The sequence below is a fragment of the Gymnodraco acuticeps genome, unplaced genomic scaffold (genome assembly GCF_902827175.1).
Source record: "Gymnodraco acuticeps unplaced genomic scaffold, fGymAcu1.1, whole genome shotgun sequence".
NCBI classification, from domain to species: Eukaryota; Metazoa; Chordata; class Actinopteri; order Perciformes; family Bathydraconidae; genus Gymnodraco; species Gymnodraco acuticeps.
The window spans coordinates 477,621-497,584 of NW_022989923.1; the positions used below are offsets into that span (position 1 = coordinate 477,621).

The following is a 19,964-nucleotide window of genomic DNA, read 5'->3' on the forward strand; positions in this document are numbered from 1 at the left end:
CAAGACTGGGTACAAGGTTTTAGTACCACCACACATCTGCTCTGGGATACTGCATATTAGGCATAGTAATTCCTGGAAGAAAGTCTTGGCCGATTACAACAGTTGTAGAATTGCACCACCCAAGAGTTCCTACTTCAGTACCTGATAAGGCGTGAAAGCAGGTGGAATGTCATTCATTTTTACAACTGGGTACATTTGAGCAATGTCAACACAATCTGCTGGGGATTTCTGTTCATAGAGTTTGTACATACACCGCTGTCCTTGTGGGTTATTGTGGAAATTGCAGAGTTCCCAAACTTGGTCGAGCAGCCGCGCAGACCAGACAGTCCGACATCTTGCTCTGTTTAACAGAATATACTACCCAATCTAACCAGGCATTTGTGTCCTCGTATCCCGTTTCTACTGCTATAACTTTCTGTATCGTAGTTGTACTCAGATAGGTGACCAGTCGATTGTTCACAGATTTAGCAGGGGGTACTTCTGGTTCTGGCTGAAACATGGATTCAGTGTATTTTGGGGCAGAGTCAGGGATTACATCAGCAGGGGGGTCAATTATTTTCACCAAAATTGATCCCATTGGGTCCCTACCAGGAACTTCTATCCCCATTATTAAATGAAAGGCAGTTTTTCTTAAAATGGGGAGTGAGTGTGCTTTTGAAAGCAATTATTATTGGATTATGTTTGCTCATATCTCCACTATGGAAAAGCATAGCTGAGACCTTGAATTATCATCTGGCTGTGCCCAAGCATGAATACACCCATAAACGTCATGGCCTGTTGCGTCTTGCATCTCTCCACAAACAGCCACATCACACACATCAAGACTGACCGTAACTGCTTCACCTCTGGGAATGAGTATTTCTAACCCCTCCCTCGGTCTCTCAGCTGATCTTTTGGCTCTGGGGATAAATGGAAGTCTCTGGAACACAGCTGGAGTTGTGTTAATGATATTGGCATTTTCTACGAGCGCACGAATGATTCGGGTTTTTCACGATGCTGCACTCCCCACCCAACCAGAAAAATGCCAATTGTGATGAACACAACTAACAATGATATTACGATTCTTATCCCTAGGGGACCCCATAATTGTTTTGACTTTTTCAATGGCACTTCATCAATTGTATCCATGGTTATATCAGTTACAGAGTTTAAAATGATGAGTACAAAAATAACGTATATAGAAATAATAGAACAAAAATATTGGACTCTTTTTAAAATGGACAACAAAAATAGGTTTCAGATATAAAACAAGAAAGTATTCCGTTTTAGTGTTCAATCTATAAAACCTAAAGACAATTCGTCTTTTGAGCAGTTTCTATCTCAATGGCTCTTGATCTGATTTTTATTTATCGTTTTGTTCCAGCTCTGCCAAATCAGTCCTAACTTCCGAGAGCTTTCTGGAAGGTGCCGGTACAGGGCGACAATGTGTCAGGTGGTGCCAATTTGCTCCTTTTTTACCTTTTATCCGGAGAGCATGTGAAGTTCTTTCAACAACTTCCCACGGTCTCGTCCACCTGGGTTCAGCCCACTTTCTTTTGTGAACTTTCAACCTCACCCAATCACCCAGCCGTACAGGAGTCTCTTCTGGTGCCTCGTCTGGTGTCTCTGCAGTTCTCTGAACCTGTGTAGACAAGACTTGGATAATATTACTCAGAGCCCTGACATATTCATCCACTTCAATTTGTCTGATGTCTAAAACTGGGCCACTCCCTCCTTCTCTAGGAGGCCCAGGCATTGGCCTACCAGTTAACAACTCATGGGGTGAAAGATGTGTTTTAGCACCCTGAGAAGATCTCATTGACATGAGTGCCAAATGCAAAGCATCGACCCATTTCATGTTTGTGCCAAAAATGACCTTTGCAATTTTCCCTTTTAAAGTTTGATTTGCTCTTTCTACAATACCCTGAGATTGTGGGTGGTATGCTGACCCAAACTTATGAATTATACCAAAATATAACTCTACTTCCTCCAAGTCTTTGCTTGTGAAATGTGAACCATTGTCTGATCTTATTATTCTTGGCACTCCATAGCGGGGTACGAGTTCTGTTTTGAGCCATTTAATGACTGTCTTTGCATCTTCTTTCTTACAGGGAATGGCTTCAATCCATCTCGTATAACGATCAATCATTACCAACATATATCTAAACCCTCTGACTACGTTGTCTGCTCCCATGTCTGTATAATCAATACAAATGTCTTTGAATGGGGCTTCTGGGACTGGATATCTCCCCATTGGGCACTTGTATGGCTTTTTTACATTGAATGCATTGCACGTGTCAGTCGTTTACGAAGTTTTCAACCATGTCTTTCATGTAAGGATGCCACCACTGTTGTTCAATGTCTTTTGTTGTTCTTGCTTTGCCTACATGAGTGGGACCATGTGATTGTTCTATTAGCAGGTGGCATAACTTTGTAGGTGCGACTAAACGGCCGTTGTGGGCTCTCCACAGGCCATCTACTTCCTTTGCTCCCTTCTGACTCCATTGATTTTGTTCATACACTCCAGCATATTTCTGCATGTCTTTGATGTGTTCGGTGGTTAACTCCTCTTGAGTATTGGCCTTTGTACATATCATTTGCTTGTTGTACCCTCCTGCCTTCTTTGCTGCTGCATCGTTTCCTCTGGATATTGCATTGTTCAATGTTTGATGTCCTTTGCATTTCATTACTGCCACTTGTGCTGGCAACAGCAAAGATGTTAGCAGGAGTTTTAGCGCTTCAGCATGTTTTACTGGTGTCTTAGCAGATGTTAGGAACCCTCTTCTGATCCACTGTGGTCCGTCTATATGCACTGCTCCATAGGCATACGCTGAATCTGTATAGATGTTGACTCGTTGTCCCTCTGCATGCTCCAAGGCTTTGGTAAGTGCCACTACTTCCGCCAGTTGGGCCGAAGCAGGTTGGGAGATGATTTCTGCTTCTATGGTTTGTATATTTTCTCCCTCCTGCTGGACTACTGCATCGGAGGCCACATTCCCGTCGTGTCCCTTGTAACAACAGCCGTCACTGTAGAGAGTGAAGTCTGGTTGGTCCAAAGGGTCTGTTTCTAAATCTGATCTTATCTTGAGATCCTATTGGGAGACGAATTGACAGTCATGGGGTGTGTGTATGAACACACACCCCATGACTGTCAATTGTCAATTGACTGTCATGCTCAGTCCTGTAGACATGTTTGTTAAACCAACTTGGTATGTTATGTGTGGTTTCAACAGACTGGTCTGAATCTTGATTTTCCTGCGAATTGATAAATGCTACTACTCCATGTGCTGTGTTGACTTTCAATGGGTGGCACATTACCACATGTGCAGTTTTCTCAATGACTTTTGCTAGTGCAGCTAGATGTCTTGCACATCCTGTCTGGCCGAGTTCTATATTGTCTAACTTTGAGCTATGGTACATCAGTACCTGTCTCACTCTCCCTTTTTCTGAAACAGGACTTCATTTACTATTCCACCTGATTCAGAAACATCAAGGCAAAAATCATCGTCATAATCAGGAGTGGAAAGGTGTGCCGCATGACTCAGGGCTTGCTTCGTCTTCGTGAAAGCTTCTTCGGCCAACGTTGTCCACTCGAGAGTAGCTTTAAGATTTCTGTTTCCTGCTTCTGCAATTATGTGTCTCAGTGGTTGTGTCAAATCCACATAGTCAGGTATGTATGTCCTGCTGTATCCTGTCAGGCCCAGAAATGCAAGCATCTGTTGCACTGTTTCAGGCTTTGGTTGGGAGAGGATGGAAGATCTTTGTGTCAGAGTTAGACTGTTGGAGGAAATCATTCTTCCTAGGAATGTAACTGTTCTCCTTGCGATCTGTGTTTTTTCTTTCTTCACCTTGTATCCTACATTGGCCAGTAGGATTAGCAATTGTTGTGTCACAGCTAGACATGTTGCTGCATCTGGTCCAGCAAGAAGTCAGAGTCACTCCCTACGGTAGTTGTAATGCACTGAGATCCTGTTTCAAAGCATGGTTAAATAATCCTGGACTGTATCCCTGTGGCATCCGATTGTAAGTGTATCTCTGTCTTTGGTAAGTAAAAGCAAATATGTCCTGGACATTTGGATCTAATGGCAAGCAAAAAAAAATGCATTAGCTAGATCTATCAATGTGAAATATTTGTGACCTGGATTAAGATTTTGTAATGCTACATGTGGATCGGGAACAGGAATATTAGCAGTTTTAGTGACATTGTTGACTTCTCTTAGATCATGGACCATCCTCCATCCCTTGTTTCCAGCCTTTGGTACTGTCAAGATGGGAGTATTCCAATTTGAGCTGGTGTGTCTGATTACTCCAGCTTGCAACAATCCTTGAATAGTGTTTCCTATCCCATCCATTTGTTCTCGTTTCAATTTGTATTGCGGGCGCCAACATGGTTTGTAATTGTCCACTAGCTCCACTGAGACTTCATGATTCACTAAACCACAGGGCTCGACATTAACGACTGCCAGATGGCCCGAGGCAATCTAGTATTTAGCTCGGGCAATGAAACCTCACCTACTGGTTGCCCGATCGGGCAATCTATTATGGCAATTGTGGAGACGTGTCAGTGCCTGACAGCGGTCAAATCGGTTGGAAAACGATGAAAGAGTTGCCAAAAGTCGGTCAACCCGTCTTTCTTCATGGACGTCGCCATTTTGTGTGCTTTGCGGATGCGCTCGGCTCCTCTTGACTGCTGCTCGGGTCTGCTCGGTCAGTGGTGGTTCATCTTATAATTCAGTCTAGAGAATGCACCAGACAGCATCTAAGTTAAGCTACATTTTCTAGGGGGAGGCCCCCCCAAACCCTTCGTGCGTCATTTTGTCAGCGCACATTTTTCAGGGAAATCTCTATTGGGCTCAGAGCCATCTGTAAATTAGCTTAGATGGCCCACAGGGTCCAAAGATGTGTAGGCACCTGCAACAGCATTTATTCTGTGTCTGGATGGTTTGTGTTTTCTCGTCCATGATCTCTGTCCAATTTTTGTTTCTCCAATAGACCTTGTTCCTGGCTATTGTTTCTAATCCTCCACATCGTCTGGTCTGTTGATCACCACAGGAAAGGTGATTCTGTTGGCAACCATTCTGTGTTCAATGCAGTCTTTATCATTGGACCCAATGATCTGGATTCAGCTCCTATGGTCATGGCGAGTGTGACATGAAGAACAGCTTCTTCAGATAAATTGTACCATTGTCTTTGTTCTGGTGTGAGTTTTACCGCTGCTGCTACACCCTGCGGTCCTACGTAGATGTCTGCCACAGTCAAATCTTCCATCTTTCCCTCTTTATCGTCCAACCACGCGTCTTGATATTCTTTATCTGGTCGCTTGGGGATAACACTGTTGTGTCTGGGGCTGCTGAAATTGTATAGTAGTATATTCCAATACTTGTGGTGGGTATTGTATTTGTTGTTGCGGACAATCTCTGGACCAATGGCCGAGCCGATTGCATATGTAACATCCCTCAAACCGGAAAACGTTTCCTCTGCCTCTTCCTCGGAATCCTCCTCTTCCTCCTTGGTTTTGCGTCTGATTCTCTGGCACTACCTGAGCTTGAACTGTTGGCGGTGTCTGCACTACGGTCTCTGTTAGTATGGCCTTCTCTTTTGTAGCTGCCATTTGCTTTGCCGCTTTCTTGTTTTTATTAGCTTCGGTATCTTTCTTAGCTATTTGTATCTTCAAGAGTCTCCTAGCTAGGATTTTGTCGTCTTCTTCAATTTCCGTCTTTGTTGTCTGGTATCTGATATCGTGGTGAATGAGATGTTGTCTCCATTCTTCAGCGGGTTTAGTGTCCAATCCCACCACTTCTTCCAGGCGTGCCTGCACTGATGAGGGAAGGGCTTTAATGACAGTGTTCTTCCACAACATTTCAACAGATGGAGAAAGATCATGTCGTTCTCCCGTGCTGGCCTCCCACACTCCTTCACATCTCTTCAAGAAGGCATGCATGTCTTCCCCCGGCTCCTTCCTCAAGCTGGTGAGGGCATGTAAACTGCGTGTTGTCGGGTAGATGTGACGAATAGCAGCCCAATAATTCGACCTGATGTAGTTGAATGAAGTGTAATCTGGGTTGTGCGTGCATTTGGCCTCGGAATCTATTGCTTTTGCCTCTAGTCGTCCTTCAATCCGTCCAAGCAGGGCCCTCATATCTCCCAAGCACAGGTGGTCTTGGGCTGTGTATCTCTCCAGATCATTCACCCACTTCTGACCTCCTTTCGTGAGTGGAGGTCGTTTTCCCACTAATGCTTCCATGTCCCTGTGAGTCCATGATTGGTAATGAAATCCTCCTTTTCCAGCTGCAATCAATGGCATGACGGTATGTGTGGTGCTCCTGAGTCTTTCAGCTATGGGCCCTGTCCCAGTTTGTTGTTGGTTGATTTGACTGTTTTTCACTGAGGGTGTTGCAAGACTTTGTTGTTGCTGTGAGTGGTCCGGGTATACCGAGTGTCTGCTGGTTTCAGAATGTGCACTGTCGTCGTCATCTTCATGTCCTTGTCTGCTGTAATGTTGTGTGTCAGGAGAGTAGTTTGTTCGGGGTGTTCTTTGAGAGTTTTCCCATCTTTGAGTTCTTTGTTCTTCTTGTTCTCTCCTTTCTCTCCTTTGGTTCTGGTGTCTGTCTTCCATCTTGTCCTGGAATCTTACATCTTCTTGTCGTCTTTCCGCCAGACGTTGTTGGTATTTATCTTCCTCCCTTTGTCTTTCTGCAATAATGTCTTTATGGGCTTCATCTGCCTTCCGTCTTTCTTCAATAATGTCATTATTTGCTTCATCTGCCTTTCGTCTTTCTTCTGCGTGTCTGTCTTCTGTTTCTTTTCTGTGTTGTTGTGCGTCTTTCTCTGCTGTTTGTGATTGAAGAGAGAAGAAAGGCTCGGCCGCACTCACATAAGCTGCCATTGGTACTGGATCTGCACTGATCTGTTGGTGGACTGGAATGACATGGGTGTTTGTAATATGTCTCGCTGAAGTTGGCTGTCTGTAGGCATTTCTCTTAATGCGTGCATTACCTCCAGCAGCTGGTTGGATTTACTGGTAAGCATTCTTACGTCATATTCCAATTCTTTAACACTTCTTTCTGTGGGGACTCCCTCCAAATTCAATACTCCTCCTGAAATACCGAGCGTTGGTAGGTTTTTTCCTGCCTTGTAGGGAGGAGGTGCTTCAGTCAAGCTTGGATAGAGCTTTACAGTTTGGATAACTGGAGCTTCTTCTGTATTTTCTGTGTTATCCTCCTTTGCTATGAGCTCTGCATCTTGGCTGGCATATTTCAGATGGAGTATCAGACTTGTAACTATTGTTTTTCTTTTTTCAGCTTTTTTCATAGCGTTTTTAGCAGGTCCGAGGGGGTTGTCCGGCTTTATCCCATGCTTCTTGCTGTTGTAGGTATTCTCCATCCTCATATTCAACTACAGCTTTTCTATGGGCTTTTGTTGGTCCAGCTTTATCGTCTGCTGGAATCCATCCTTTTGTTTGCCACTGTTTCAACAATTCCTTTAGTTGTTTCCATATATTCTGTCTATCATTCAGATTTGTTGTAGCATCTGATCTGATTTTTACCCTTTCCTTGATATCTGCAGTTGAGCCTGGCACTGCGAGTGCTCCTAACTTAGTGTATTTTGGTGACATATTCTTTAAATACTTGAATGAAATTACTAAGTTATCAAAGATGAAGCACTAATCCTCTGACTAGTACCTTTGTATTCCTTATAAAAGTATCCTATGGCATCAGAACTTAACTTTTTTTTTTTTAAGGTAATTGGAAAAAGTACATTAAAATGTTGTAAAACTGAAATTGGAAAATCTAACAAAAAATGTTGAAATCAGAAAAATTGAAATTTTGAAATCGGGAAAATTAAATTAAAAATGTGAAATTATGAAATTTTAAGATCTGAATTAAATTAATAAAAATGAACAGTGTATGGTTTTGACTTTGGAATATGAAACATAGAAATATGGTGAAAATCCAAATCTGCTGTGTACAGTGTACACTGAAGTGTATGGAATTATGCAAATGTAATAAACTGTGTTAACTTCAATAAAATGGTGTTTGAATGTTCTACAGTCTAGGTTGAAAGACTATTATGTAAGGTTTCTTATCTTAAAGTTAGAAACCACTTGCAATTCTATCTGTGTGTGATGAAGTATGTGTTTATTTAGTTATTTAGAGACTATGGATGGCGAGGATACATGTAATAAAGGGATCTACAAACATTACATTGGTGACATACAGTGAGATGGTGCAGGCATGCGCTTAGGGCCCGCTTTCCAGCCAGTTTCTGTGGGGTGACGCATTCTGAGGTGAGGCAGATCTCATCTGTGCCTCACCTCACCCCACAGTAACTGGCTTGAGCGCGCTCACAAAATAAGTGCCCGCGCTACAGCCAGTTACTGTGGGCTTACGAGAGGCAGAGCTCGTCCCTGCCTCACTTCTCATCGCTACCCGTAGTTGTAGCGGAGCTCGGCCAATTTGCTGATTTTGACTATAAAAAGCGATTGGAATCAAACAGAAATCACACTTACAACACAGATCAGTGGAGACATTTTATTATTATTACTATTTAGTTTTTATTTAGTTGTTTTTCCGTTACATTGGAGTATGACAGGGGAGGCTCTGCCTCCCCTGACTGCACGTCGTTGCTATTATGGTACCAATATAGAAACTAACAAGCGACTATTAAGGACCGTCGCCTAGTTTAATGTAATGCTGCCGTACCTCCGATCGTAATCCACACACAATGTCTGCTTAAAAACAAAACAGAATAACCACTGATAAAGCCTCAAACTTTAATCAACCTATTCACACAAAGGACTTTTTTAAAACAGCCTCAAACTGTTGTTAGACAAACAATCACTTCAATTACTCAGCCCTAAGCTGACTCGCTATGTCTCCTGTATTTTAACAGCCTTAAACCGTTAAATGGCCTTAAACCACTTGCGTTATAGGCCTCAAACCTAAGAACGTAACAAGAGACACCTACTTGAAGTAAAATCAGCCTTAAACTGACTACACACATTAATATTTCCGGCATAAAAAACACACACAGATTAATAGCATGCAGCGTTAGTCAAAGAACAAAGAAGGAAATGTGAACTCACCCTGCTTGCCACAAAATGTAGGTTGTTTTAACATTAAATGCACAGCTATTTTCAGGATCCGCTGGCCGCCATCAAACACACAAATCTATTATTTCCTAGATAAACTATTGAAGAATTTGATATACCAGGGTTCTTCTTACCACTTTCGTTGAGCTCTTTTGTGTGTATGATGGGCGGCAGCGTCTCCGGAATAGCTGGCGTTGTCGGTTCTCCTGGTGCAGCAAAATCACGTCGGGGTAAAACCAAATGTTTGCTTTGTTCATTGTTCTCGCGTCCAGGAGAGAAGCTTGGAATAAAGAGACCAATGGAGTCTCTGGCATAAGGTTCAAATGGGTACTTTAATTAAATGGCTCGGTAATGTAACAAACAGAGGATGGTTCTGAGAAAACAGCTGTGTTCTCTGTGGGCGGATCGATCCCAAAATATCGATACTTCCGATATTACGTTACGTTTCAAAATATCGATACTAGAGCCAATAGGATCGATACTTTTATACCCTTTTTTTCCTCTCCTCTACTCGTCAATTTAATCAAAAACGATGTGCAGACAAACACAAGTATATATGCGCTTTTTTCTTCTCTCTCGTCTCCTCTCCACTGCCGCGAGTGCGACACACACGTTAATATGTTGTGTTGTGCCTGTAGAGTATTTATTCTTCTACTTATTTTTCTACCGCTATTGGTTCTTATTCTTCTTCTTCTACACACACACACACACACACACACACACACACACACACACACACACCACACACACACCACACACACACCACACACACACACACACACACACGTGCGGTGCATGATGGCTGAGAGAAAGAGGAGCGTTGTGTGGTGCTATTTCACAACGGTCAATGACAATTTAGCGAACTGTGATGTGTGCAAGAAGGCAGTTCGCTACTGTGGCAACACAACCAATCTTTATAAGCACATGAAAAGCCACGACAGAGAAAACAAGGAGCTGCAAGAAAAAAGAAAGGCGGAAGAGGGAACTGCAGCAGACAGAGGCAGAGCCCCAGCAGTGAGACAGAGCTCCCTGGCTGCGTCCTTTCAGAGAGGCAATGTATATCCAGGTACGGTAGTAGTGAAATTAATCAAATCTAATCTTCAGCAATCACACTATCAATAAAACAAAGGCAACAAATGAGCCAGATATAAAGATAATAAATAAGCTGTGTAAAACAATTTAAAGTCAATATAGTATACAATAAAACAATAGTAACCTACTAGGTTACTATTGTTTATTGTATATTGACTTTAAATTGTTGGCTACTCTGAAAACAAAAACTGTCCCAAATATGCAACCGAAATAAGAACATCTTTAATTATTTTGTTATTTAATTCTAGGTGACTCCAAAAGATCTCTGGAAATAACAAGAAGCCTAGCAGAGATGATTGTTAAGGACCTGCAGCCTCTCTCTGTGGTTGAAGATGAGGGTTTTAATAATTTTGTAAAGACACTTGATCCATGCTACAAGATTCCAAGTAGGAAAACTTTCATGGAAGGGAAATGACCAGCAATGTGTGAAGAATGCCACTCAAAAGTGAAGAAGTATCTGGATGATGCAAACAGTGTTGTACTCACAACAGACATGTGGACATCAAGAGCCACAGAGGCATATTTAACTGTCACATGCCATGTTATTGACGAGAACTGGCAAATGCAAACATATGTCCTAGAAACGTGTAGTTTTGCAGGACAACACACTGCTCTCAACATTTGCTCAGAGTTGAAAAGAATCACTGATGAATGGGGCATAACTGACAAGGTTCAGGCTGTAGTCACTGATAATGGTGCCAATATGGTTGCTGCAGTGCGCAAAGCAGGTTGGGCGCATTATCCATGTTTTGCACACACATTGAACCTAGTGGTAAAAGACTCCATTAAGGCACTTCCTGATGTACTTGACATCCAGCACAGATGCAGTGCTATAGTGTCCTTCTTTCACCACAGCACAAGAGCAGTAGAGAGGCTGAAAGAAATGCAAAATCAGCTGAAGATTCCAAACCACAAATTGATCCAATCAGTCGAAACAAGGTGGAACTCTGTGTTCCATATGTTTGAGAGACTATGTGAGCAGAAGGAAACTGTTACCACAGTCCTCTGTCTTCTTGGAAAGAGCTCACTGTGCTTGAGTGATGAGGATTGGGCCAATATCAGTCTCTCCATTGATGCCCTGAGACCCTTTGAAGAGGTAACAAGGGAGATATCGACTGAAAAACATGTTTCAGTATCAAAAGTGATTCCCCTTGTGTCACTCCTTCTGAGAGCAACTGGAATGTATGAGCGCAAAGGTAGCAAGCTAGCTGCTGAGCTGTCAGTGCAATGCCAACGTCGCTTCAAAGGTATCGAAGGCTGTTATGGTCTCGCTGCCAGCACCTTCCTGGACACAAGATTCAAAAACCTTGGGTTCCGCGACACAGGAAAAGTGGAAACATTGAAAATGCGACTCATGAATGACATGCAGTTAGTGAACCAGACCTCAGCCACTTCAGAGTCAGCCCCTGAACCTACCACCTCAAGCTCAACCTCAGCCACAAGCTCTGCCTCATCAGCAATAGCTCCTCCTACCTCAAGCTCCCCTGTAGGGGCTGCTGCATCCCCATATGCACCAACTGCAAAAGGTGGGATATGGGCAGAGTTTGACACTGAAGTGGTTGCATCCCAGCATCATCGCACGACTGGCAGCGATGTCATCATCGAAATGCGCCACTTCGCAGAAGAGAAGGTAATTCCACGGGATCAAGACCCCCTACTTTGGTAGAAAAATAAGGAGCAAAAATTCCCCATTCTAAGCAAGTTTGCAAAGAAACACATGGGAGTCCTTGCATCATCTGTACCTGCAGAAAGGGTTTTCTCAAAGGCAGGACAGTTAGTGTGCCAGAGAAGAAGTGTACTGAAAGCGAAAAATATAAACATGATATTGTTTCTGAACAAAAACCTATAGTGGTTCCCAACAGGAACAGAGCCCAACAGGGGCCCAACAGGGGTTACAAGTTAAGGACCAACTAAGATTGGTATTGTATGCACTTTTTCTGTTAATGCATAAGTTGTTATAATGTTATACATAATTCATTGTTCTCCTGCAGTTTGTACTTGCCTATTGTTATTTTTCATGTTTGCACTTTACATTTGCAAAAGTAAAACTTTTATTTGTCTATAAAAACTGTCCTGTCTTTAATTGAAAATGACTTCGTATTTAGTCTATTTATGATGCATTCAGCTCAAAAATCATGTCATGCAGCTCTCCCCTACATGGAAGTACATAAGACGTTTTTCATTTTGAAAAGTATCGGTATCGGTATCGGCGATACTGGCCCTGAAATACTTGGTATCGGATCGATTCCAGATGTTGTGGTATCGCCCACCCCTACCAAACACGCACGTCGGCTCGTTATGTATCCACTGTTGGCTCCTCCTCATGTGCCGGTTGGCGTAGCAGGGGGTCCGCCCACCTCGGTCTTCAATGTCCGTTATTGCGCATAACAGAGGATTCAGACGTTGTACATTCAATACATAACTTTAACACGCCTTTTCTCCTCATACTCTCTTTCATGACTTTTTACTTAATAAATGTTAACGGCCGCAAGCGTTGTTTACTCAAAAACGGAAGTCAAGCTTACTCGTGATACTTTGGAGATCCCTTCCGGAATAGCTTTTCAAAATAAACTTTAACCACAGGCAAATGCTAACCAGAAATGTTTTCATAATAAAACAGTTGGAAAATTACTGTATGTTTAGACTATATCATATCATTAAACATTGATTTTAATTTCTTACAATAGCACATCATCTGCAATAATGTACAGACCAGGCAGTCTATCCAATGCTTGAGTGAGCTTTCTCTGAAATACTTCAGGTGCAGGGCTTATCCCCATAGGCATTCTTATCCATCGATAATGACCAAACAGGGTTGAAAACGTTGTTAGGTAACTGGACTCTTCTTCTAGTTTGACATGCTAGAAACCGCTTTTGACATCGCACACTGTAAACACTTTAGCTTTTGAAATAATCTGCTTTTATCCTATCTTTTGTCCACTGTCCACTTGTGTGCTTCTCTGAGGTAACAATAGTGTCTAAAGCCATAATGTTTTCATAATGCACCTTCATCAGCTTCATGGCTTCACTCGCTCTTTTACCAAGCAGTGGCTGTTCTGTAACAGTCCTTATCCACCACCTGGAACATCAGCTGGTACAGTTTCTTGTTTCTGGGGTTTCTCAGTTTTATTTTACATTGCCCCAGTGGCCTCAGATTGCTTTTGTTGTACATGAAGAGTATAGTCTTTGCGACTTCAAGTTTCGTATCAGCATTGAGCAGATTAATTGGGATGACATTGCAGGTAGCGCCACAGTCTATTTGGAATTGTACAACATCCCTGCCCAGGAGCATGCTTGCAAAGGGCTGAGTATCCTTCTCTTTACTTGTGTCCATTTTATTCACACTTTCACTTTCTAACTCACTGACACAGAGAATATCTTCATACTCATCACTCTGGCATTCTGCAACATTGTGTACTGGTTTATTTTTTCTGTGTTCCAGTCTTGCTCTACACTTCACGGCAAAATGGTTCTCTTTTCCACACTTTTTGCACTACTTACCATATTCCGGGCACTTCTCTGTGCTTTTTTAATGCATTTTCCCGCAGAACTTGCAATCCACTGTCCCTCCAGGTCTTCCATGTCATTGAAAGATTAGTGGAGTCTAGGCACAAAGTTTGGGGTGGTTTTGGTCATTTCGCGCATCAAACTAGCTTCCCTCCAGCGGAATCAATCCAGCAAAATCTGTCGACCATTGCTCTTAACACAGGCGAAGTTCACTACTGCTGCCAACATGTTATATTCTGCTCTTTGTATCACAGAAAGACTACAGAATACCTTGTTTCTACCTCGGTGGGTAGTTATTTTATTAAACTCCAGTAAACGTGAACATCTTATATCTCATGCCTGTCTGCTCCGCATGTGTGTAACACCAAACATGTCAGAGTAGCAACATCACAATTGGTAGGCAGCTCTACTGCCTAAACAATAGTTCCTACTATGACATCCTTTCTCTTTTGAGAGTTGTCTCTTTTCCTGTATATAAATTATAACAACTCCATGTCAGCCTTGTGCCTACCTGAAACTAAACTTTCTATTAAAATAACATTACAATGTATGTTCAAAATAAGGCACATCTTCTACTACTGAGATCTAGAACAGTGTAGCATAACACAAATACTGGCTGACTGAATATCACAATAAATTGCGCATAACCTTCTCATTTTCAAACATTAACATGTACACCAACTTTCCAGTCAACTTAAATACATTCTCGTCTCTCTTTTTTTCTTTTTTAAGCAACAAAGTCACTGTAACGTTGTGGCTTCAATACAGTGCGACCACTTCTGGTGGTAACTGAAAATGGCCCTGGCCGTGTGTGTAGTGTGCTGAGGCACAGTCTCTGAGTGACTGATGTCAACAGTCGCTATGTCAGTGTTATCAGTAAAACCCAGTTCTTGAGTAAGTCTCAAGTGTCTCTGGTTTCTCCTCAAAAGACCAGCTGAGTCCAACTTGACTTCGTAGGATCTAGCATCAATAGACCTCAACACTGTACCTAATCTCCAAACAGTATGGGGTCCGAGTGACTGTATCCTCACACAGTCACCTGGTTTCAGCTTTTCGAGGTCCCTCGCTGATCTGTCATAGTAGACACGCAGACGTTGTTGTTTATTCCTCAGATCCTGCTGTGCTTGAATGACTTCTGGCTTGCTCTTGTTGGCAAACGCGTCGTAGTACAGAGGCTGAGTAGTCTCTGTGCTGGACTGGTATTATACGTTTATAATTATTGATGCCTTAATGGGTTAATGATTTTAATGTTGAAAAAGGTGGAGCTTATTTGAACTACTTTAAAAGAGGTATCTGCTGGGTGCATTCCTCGTTGAAAATGAAAGCAGAAGAAAATTGAAATAGTACGATTTTGAATAAAAAAATCTGGTTAAATCACAATGCTAATTTACCAGGGTTCCCCCTCCTTTTTCAGGTGTTGGGAGTATTTTCTTCATATGTTAAGAAGTAGTATAACCTTTTTAACCCAAATGACTAAAAACGACATATTCCCTCCCTTCTAACTACGAAGCTCAGATTCAGCCGATAGATTTGGTTTTAAGGTATCTTCTGCCTTCACCCCACACACGCAGCGTCACAAACTTCACAACTACCCAAACCTTCTGTATGTGTCACATACTGCAGTGTGTGTGTGTTCAGTGTGAAGAACTCAGAGTGTCTCTGCAGACTGGAGCTGTCCTGGTCCCGGGTGGAGCTGTCGGCAACCTGCTACAGAACCTGCGAGACGGTGGGAACGCTTCAGATCTACATCCAGCGCAGTGGGGGGAGCGCCGACCCGGCATATGTCGCCATCCAGGTACCAGTGAGACCTCTTTGTCGAGGCTGGCTTACTTAGTTTTTAAGTGCTGTCAATTAAATATCTTTTCAATATTTGGTCAATAAATCAGTGTTTGGTGTTTGTTTAATGTTGTGTTTGTGCAGGTGGAGGAAGGTTCGGCCAAACCGGGGAGAGATTTCACTCACAGCACCGCTGCTCTCATCCAGTTTGACCCAGGTCTGACCCTGCTTCATCTACCATACTGTCAGTGGTGGGAGTAACATTATACAGTAAAAGTAGAAATACAACAGTGTAGAAATACTCTGCTACAGTAAATACAAGCATTAAGACTGGTACAAGTAGAGAAAGTGATAGCATCACCATATTCTTAAAGCACAAATACTCATTATGCAGAATGAGCCATTTCAGATTCCTTTATTGCTGGATTCATTATTATCCCCTGCAATAGGAGAGGACGCTGGCGTTGACTGCTCACCGCTTCTCCACCTCTGTTACCCTCTGTTACCCTCAGCTACCATTCGTTCTCGCAACATTCAAATTGGACTACTGCCATTGCTATCTGCTACATTCCCTACCTGTCTGTCTCCGTCCCACGCATCAACCGTGGACTCTCTCTGCCTCCTGCCTTCATCTCTGGTGTGCATCTGTCCCGTCCCGCTGTTTACATCCTCCTGCCATGTCGTGGATCTTCCTCGTCTCCACAACAATCCTCCACCTCTGTGCACCTAGCCCGCTAGCCGCTATCGCTGCTAACACACTGCTCCCAGCATTCCCGCCTGTCATCATGCTGACATACTCCATCTCACAGCTTCTGTCATTCACCAACTCCTCCACCCCGTCTTCCATCTCAGTCATCAGACATCTTGGACTCCTTCGTCGACGCCGCTACATTCACCGAAGCACCCGCCGCAGTTTTGTTTACTTTCAGCACGGACAATCCATAGCATCCATCTGCTCTACCCAACGCACTGTCACACCTGACGCGCCATCAGAACGCAACTCCTACTGCTCCTCTTACACTCTCCCCCGCTCCCCTACACTCCCAGCTGCACGGAATACCCTGAGCAGATTCCACTCCCCTCCGCCTCCCAACCCAAATAACAAGCCATTTCTCCCCACCATCAAGCCCCCCTCCTCTGCTCCACTGCCCCCCCTCGCGTGCCCACCCCCACGCTGCTAACCTGGCCAACCTCATACCTCTCCAGCCTGCCACCACCCGTCCAACCCCCCACTTGACCAATTTTGCCCTCCTCACTCAACAATAAAGCCCACATCCTTCACGAATTAATTCTGGACAAATCCATCGACTTCCTTCTGCTCACTGAAACCTGGCAACAACCCATTGACTTCTTCTCCCTCAATCAAACATCCCCCCCTGGTTTTAATTACATCACTAAACCCCGCCCCTTACGCCGTGGTGGTGGGCTGGCTGTCACCTACAACCAGAACATCCGGACTACAGAACTCACCCTCCCCTCAGTACCATCCTTTAAATTCCTCACCTTCAAAGCCCCTCCCTCACTGACAGTTATCCTCATTTATCGGCCCCCCAAACCACAGCCCTCCTTCCTCTCTGATCTGACTGAACTCCTAACCATTGCTTCATCCCTCTCCCCACGTCTGTTACTCCTCGGCGACCTCAACATCCACATGGACTCCCCCACCTGCAAACTCGCTTCTGAATTCTCCTCCCTTCTGGACAATTTCTCACTTACGGAGTTTACACACGGCGGCGTGTGTTGAAGCTTGCCGGCGGTGTGTCTGACACTCGACCAACCAATCACATGAATCTCCCGCCCCGGACACACAAGCAAGCGGTTTGATTGGCTAGAGCTTGTACTGGCATATGATTCAATTGGCTGACGCTTCTGTCGAAGCTTCAAAAGTAGAACATTGCTCTACTTTTTAAGCGAGCAACGCTTTGCTCCCACAATGCAGTTTGGCGAAGCGTGACGTCACCCCATTCAAAGTGAATGGGCAGAAGTGTTGAAGCTTCAACACACGCCGCCGTGTGTAAGCTCCGTTACTCAACATGTCACCTTCCCCACCCATGATATAGACATATATATATATATAGATATATCCTTGACCTCGTCTGCTCCACCAACCTCCCAGTAGTCGACTTCCACCCCTGCCCCTCTCCCTTCTCCCCTCTCCGATCACAAACTCATACAGTCGGTTTCCTTTCCACCCCCAAGGCCAAACTCCGGAGCTTTGGGGACAGAGCCCTCTCTGTGGCAGCCCTAAAGCTCTGGAACTCCCTCCCCCAAGACCTCTGTGACTCTGAGTCCCTCACCCTGTTCCAGTCCCGCCTCAAGACCCATCTCTTCTCATCAGTATACTCATAGCCCCCCCCATCGATCCCTGTCTGTCGTTCGTCTTCGTCTGTCCTTCTCCCACACCCCCCCCTCCAAACTGTAAAGCGACTTTGAGACTATGAAAAGCACTATATAAATTCAATTTATTATTATTATTATATTATTATTAATGCAGTAATGTGTAAATCCCTTCATTGTTGCATCTGGTAAATGTGGATCACATTTAAAATACTTATAAACGTCTTGGTCGATACATTTATGATAATTATAATGATTTAGGGTGCATTCACACCTAATAGTCCGCTTCTCTGGTGCGCACCAGACGACAGTTTGTTACATTGTTTCATTTTTCAGAAGGTTTGGTTTGCGTTCACACGGGCAAAACTCAAACGGACTATAAACTTTAAACACAAGTCATGTGCTCGGAAATGCTGTTCAACCATTGGTCATACATTCAGGGGGTAAAAACCGCAAATGCCGGCAATTTCTACCGGAGCCTCCGCCATGGAGCATCGGCACTTTCGGCAGGTTATTCTCATGCTGCTGTTAATCTGGAGATCAACAGACACATAGCGGCCCGCGCATATGATTATAATCAGACAACGTCCGTTAAAATACATATAATGAGAGACGTTCTGCAGTAAGCAGGGGCGTTTCACCGACGACAGGTGTTCTTACTTTTATGTAGCTGAAGGAGAATTGTTAATTTACATAACACTGTTCAACACTTCATTCTGCTTCACTCTTTAACTAAACAACCGCGGATGTCTTGAAAGACTCTTTCGCTAAAGATCTTTGAAGACATCCGTGTTCTTGTGACACGTAAATACTACGCTTCCTATGTTTTGGTGCGGACTGCGTTCACATCAGCAATGAACCGCTCCAGAGTTCGCAAGCAAGCGCTCCGAGACCACCTATTTTAGCGGACCAGAGTCCGGTTGTTTAGTTCACTTAAGAGGTCTCGGATTGTGTTCACACCGACCCAAATGAACCGCACCAAGCGGCTAAATGCACCAGGGTTCGATTCAACCGGACTATACAAGGCAGGTGTGAACCCACCCTTATACATTTATATTTGTAATAATAATATAGATCTTCAAAGTAACTATTAACTAAAGCTGTCAAACTAATTTAGTGAAGTAAAAAATTAGGGATGCTCCGATCGATCGGCCGCCAATCGTTATCGGCCGATATTCACTCTCTGCCGATCGGGAGAGCCGATCACATGACGTAAATTACATGACACTTTTCTCTGTGTGCGGCAAAACAAGCTCGCCAAAATGGCTTCACCAGTCTGGCAGTATTTTAAGGTGTCCGAAAAAGACAATAAAATAGCGGTATGCAACATGTGTGAAGCAGAAATCCTGTAGCTCCACCCGCTGTGACGGACCGGTGAGCGGAGAAAAACACACACTAAGAGTTAACACAGTTAACACACTTAGCTATTTTATCTACCTCTGGAAAAAGCTAAACTAGTTATAAATATATTTATTCTTCACTGTCGGTCACTCATTACTGGATCAGTACTCCCATCACTCCAGCAGCCGGCGCTCTAACCACAACCCACTGCCACAGTGTACTTAGTTACTTTCCACCAGTTGATGCTGTCAGGTGAATCTGTGATATTATTTAAAAATCGTGACGAGGAAACCTTTGCTGGTTTCATAAAAATATGATCAATTTAATAAGAAACATTCTTCTTAAGAGAAATATCAACTACAACTCCCAGAAAGCATTGCTCTCAGTCAGTGATTCTCAAATGGGGGTACGCGGACCCCTGGGGGTACGTTAGGGTACTGCAGGGATAAAAAAAAAAAAAAGGTTAATTAAAAAAATACCATCCATGATTACAAAAATAATCATAGTACAATAAGTTAAATAGAAAACACAATTTTATATAAAATATTCCTAGAAAAAGGGTTCAAGCTTTTCTGGTACTTAACTGGTTCTTCTCTGTTTTTACAAGTGTGTGGTCACGTTCTAGTCACTTTGCTCAGTGCTACTGCTTGTTACAACTTTTAATGCCTTTTAATACTCGCCATTAACTGTTATTGCTCAGGTTAATCTCGCCCCCCTCCGATGTAAGCGTGAAATATTGGTTTTTGCCGGGCAGCCGAGTGGGGCCATCTAAGAACCGGTTTTCGGTACTGAGAGGCTCCGCTGCGGTAGAAACAGGAAGAACCAGAGCTAAACCAGGCTC

The 19,964-nt window shown here is 43.5% G+C and overlaps 1 protein-coding gene across 1 annotated transcript in view; it reads left to right on the forward strand.

Moving 5' to 3' along the window:
- The window catches only part of LOC117542293 (FRAS1-related extracellular matrix protein 1-like), a 290,781-nt gene that overhangs the window by 243,851 nt on the left and 26,966 nt on the right, over positions 1-19,964 (forward strand). Inside the window, 2 exon segments of the mRNA XM_034209862.1 lie at positions 15,335-15,464; positions 15,590-15,662. Coding sequence (XP_034065753.1) covers positions 15,335-15,464; positions 15,590-15,662 — 203 coding nt within the window.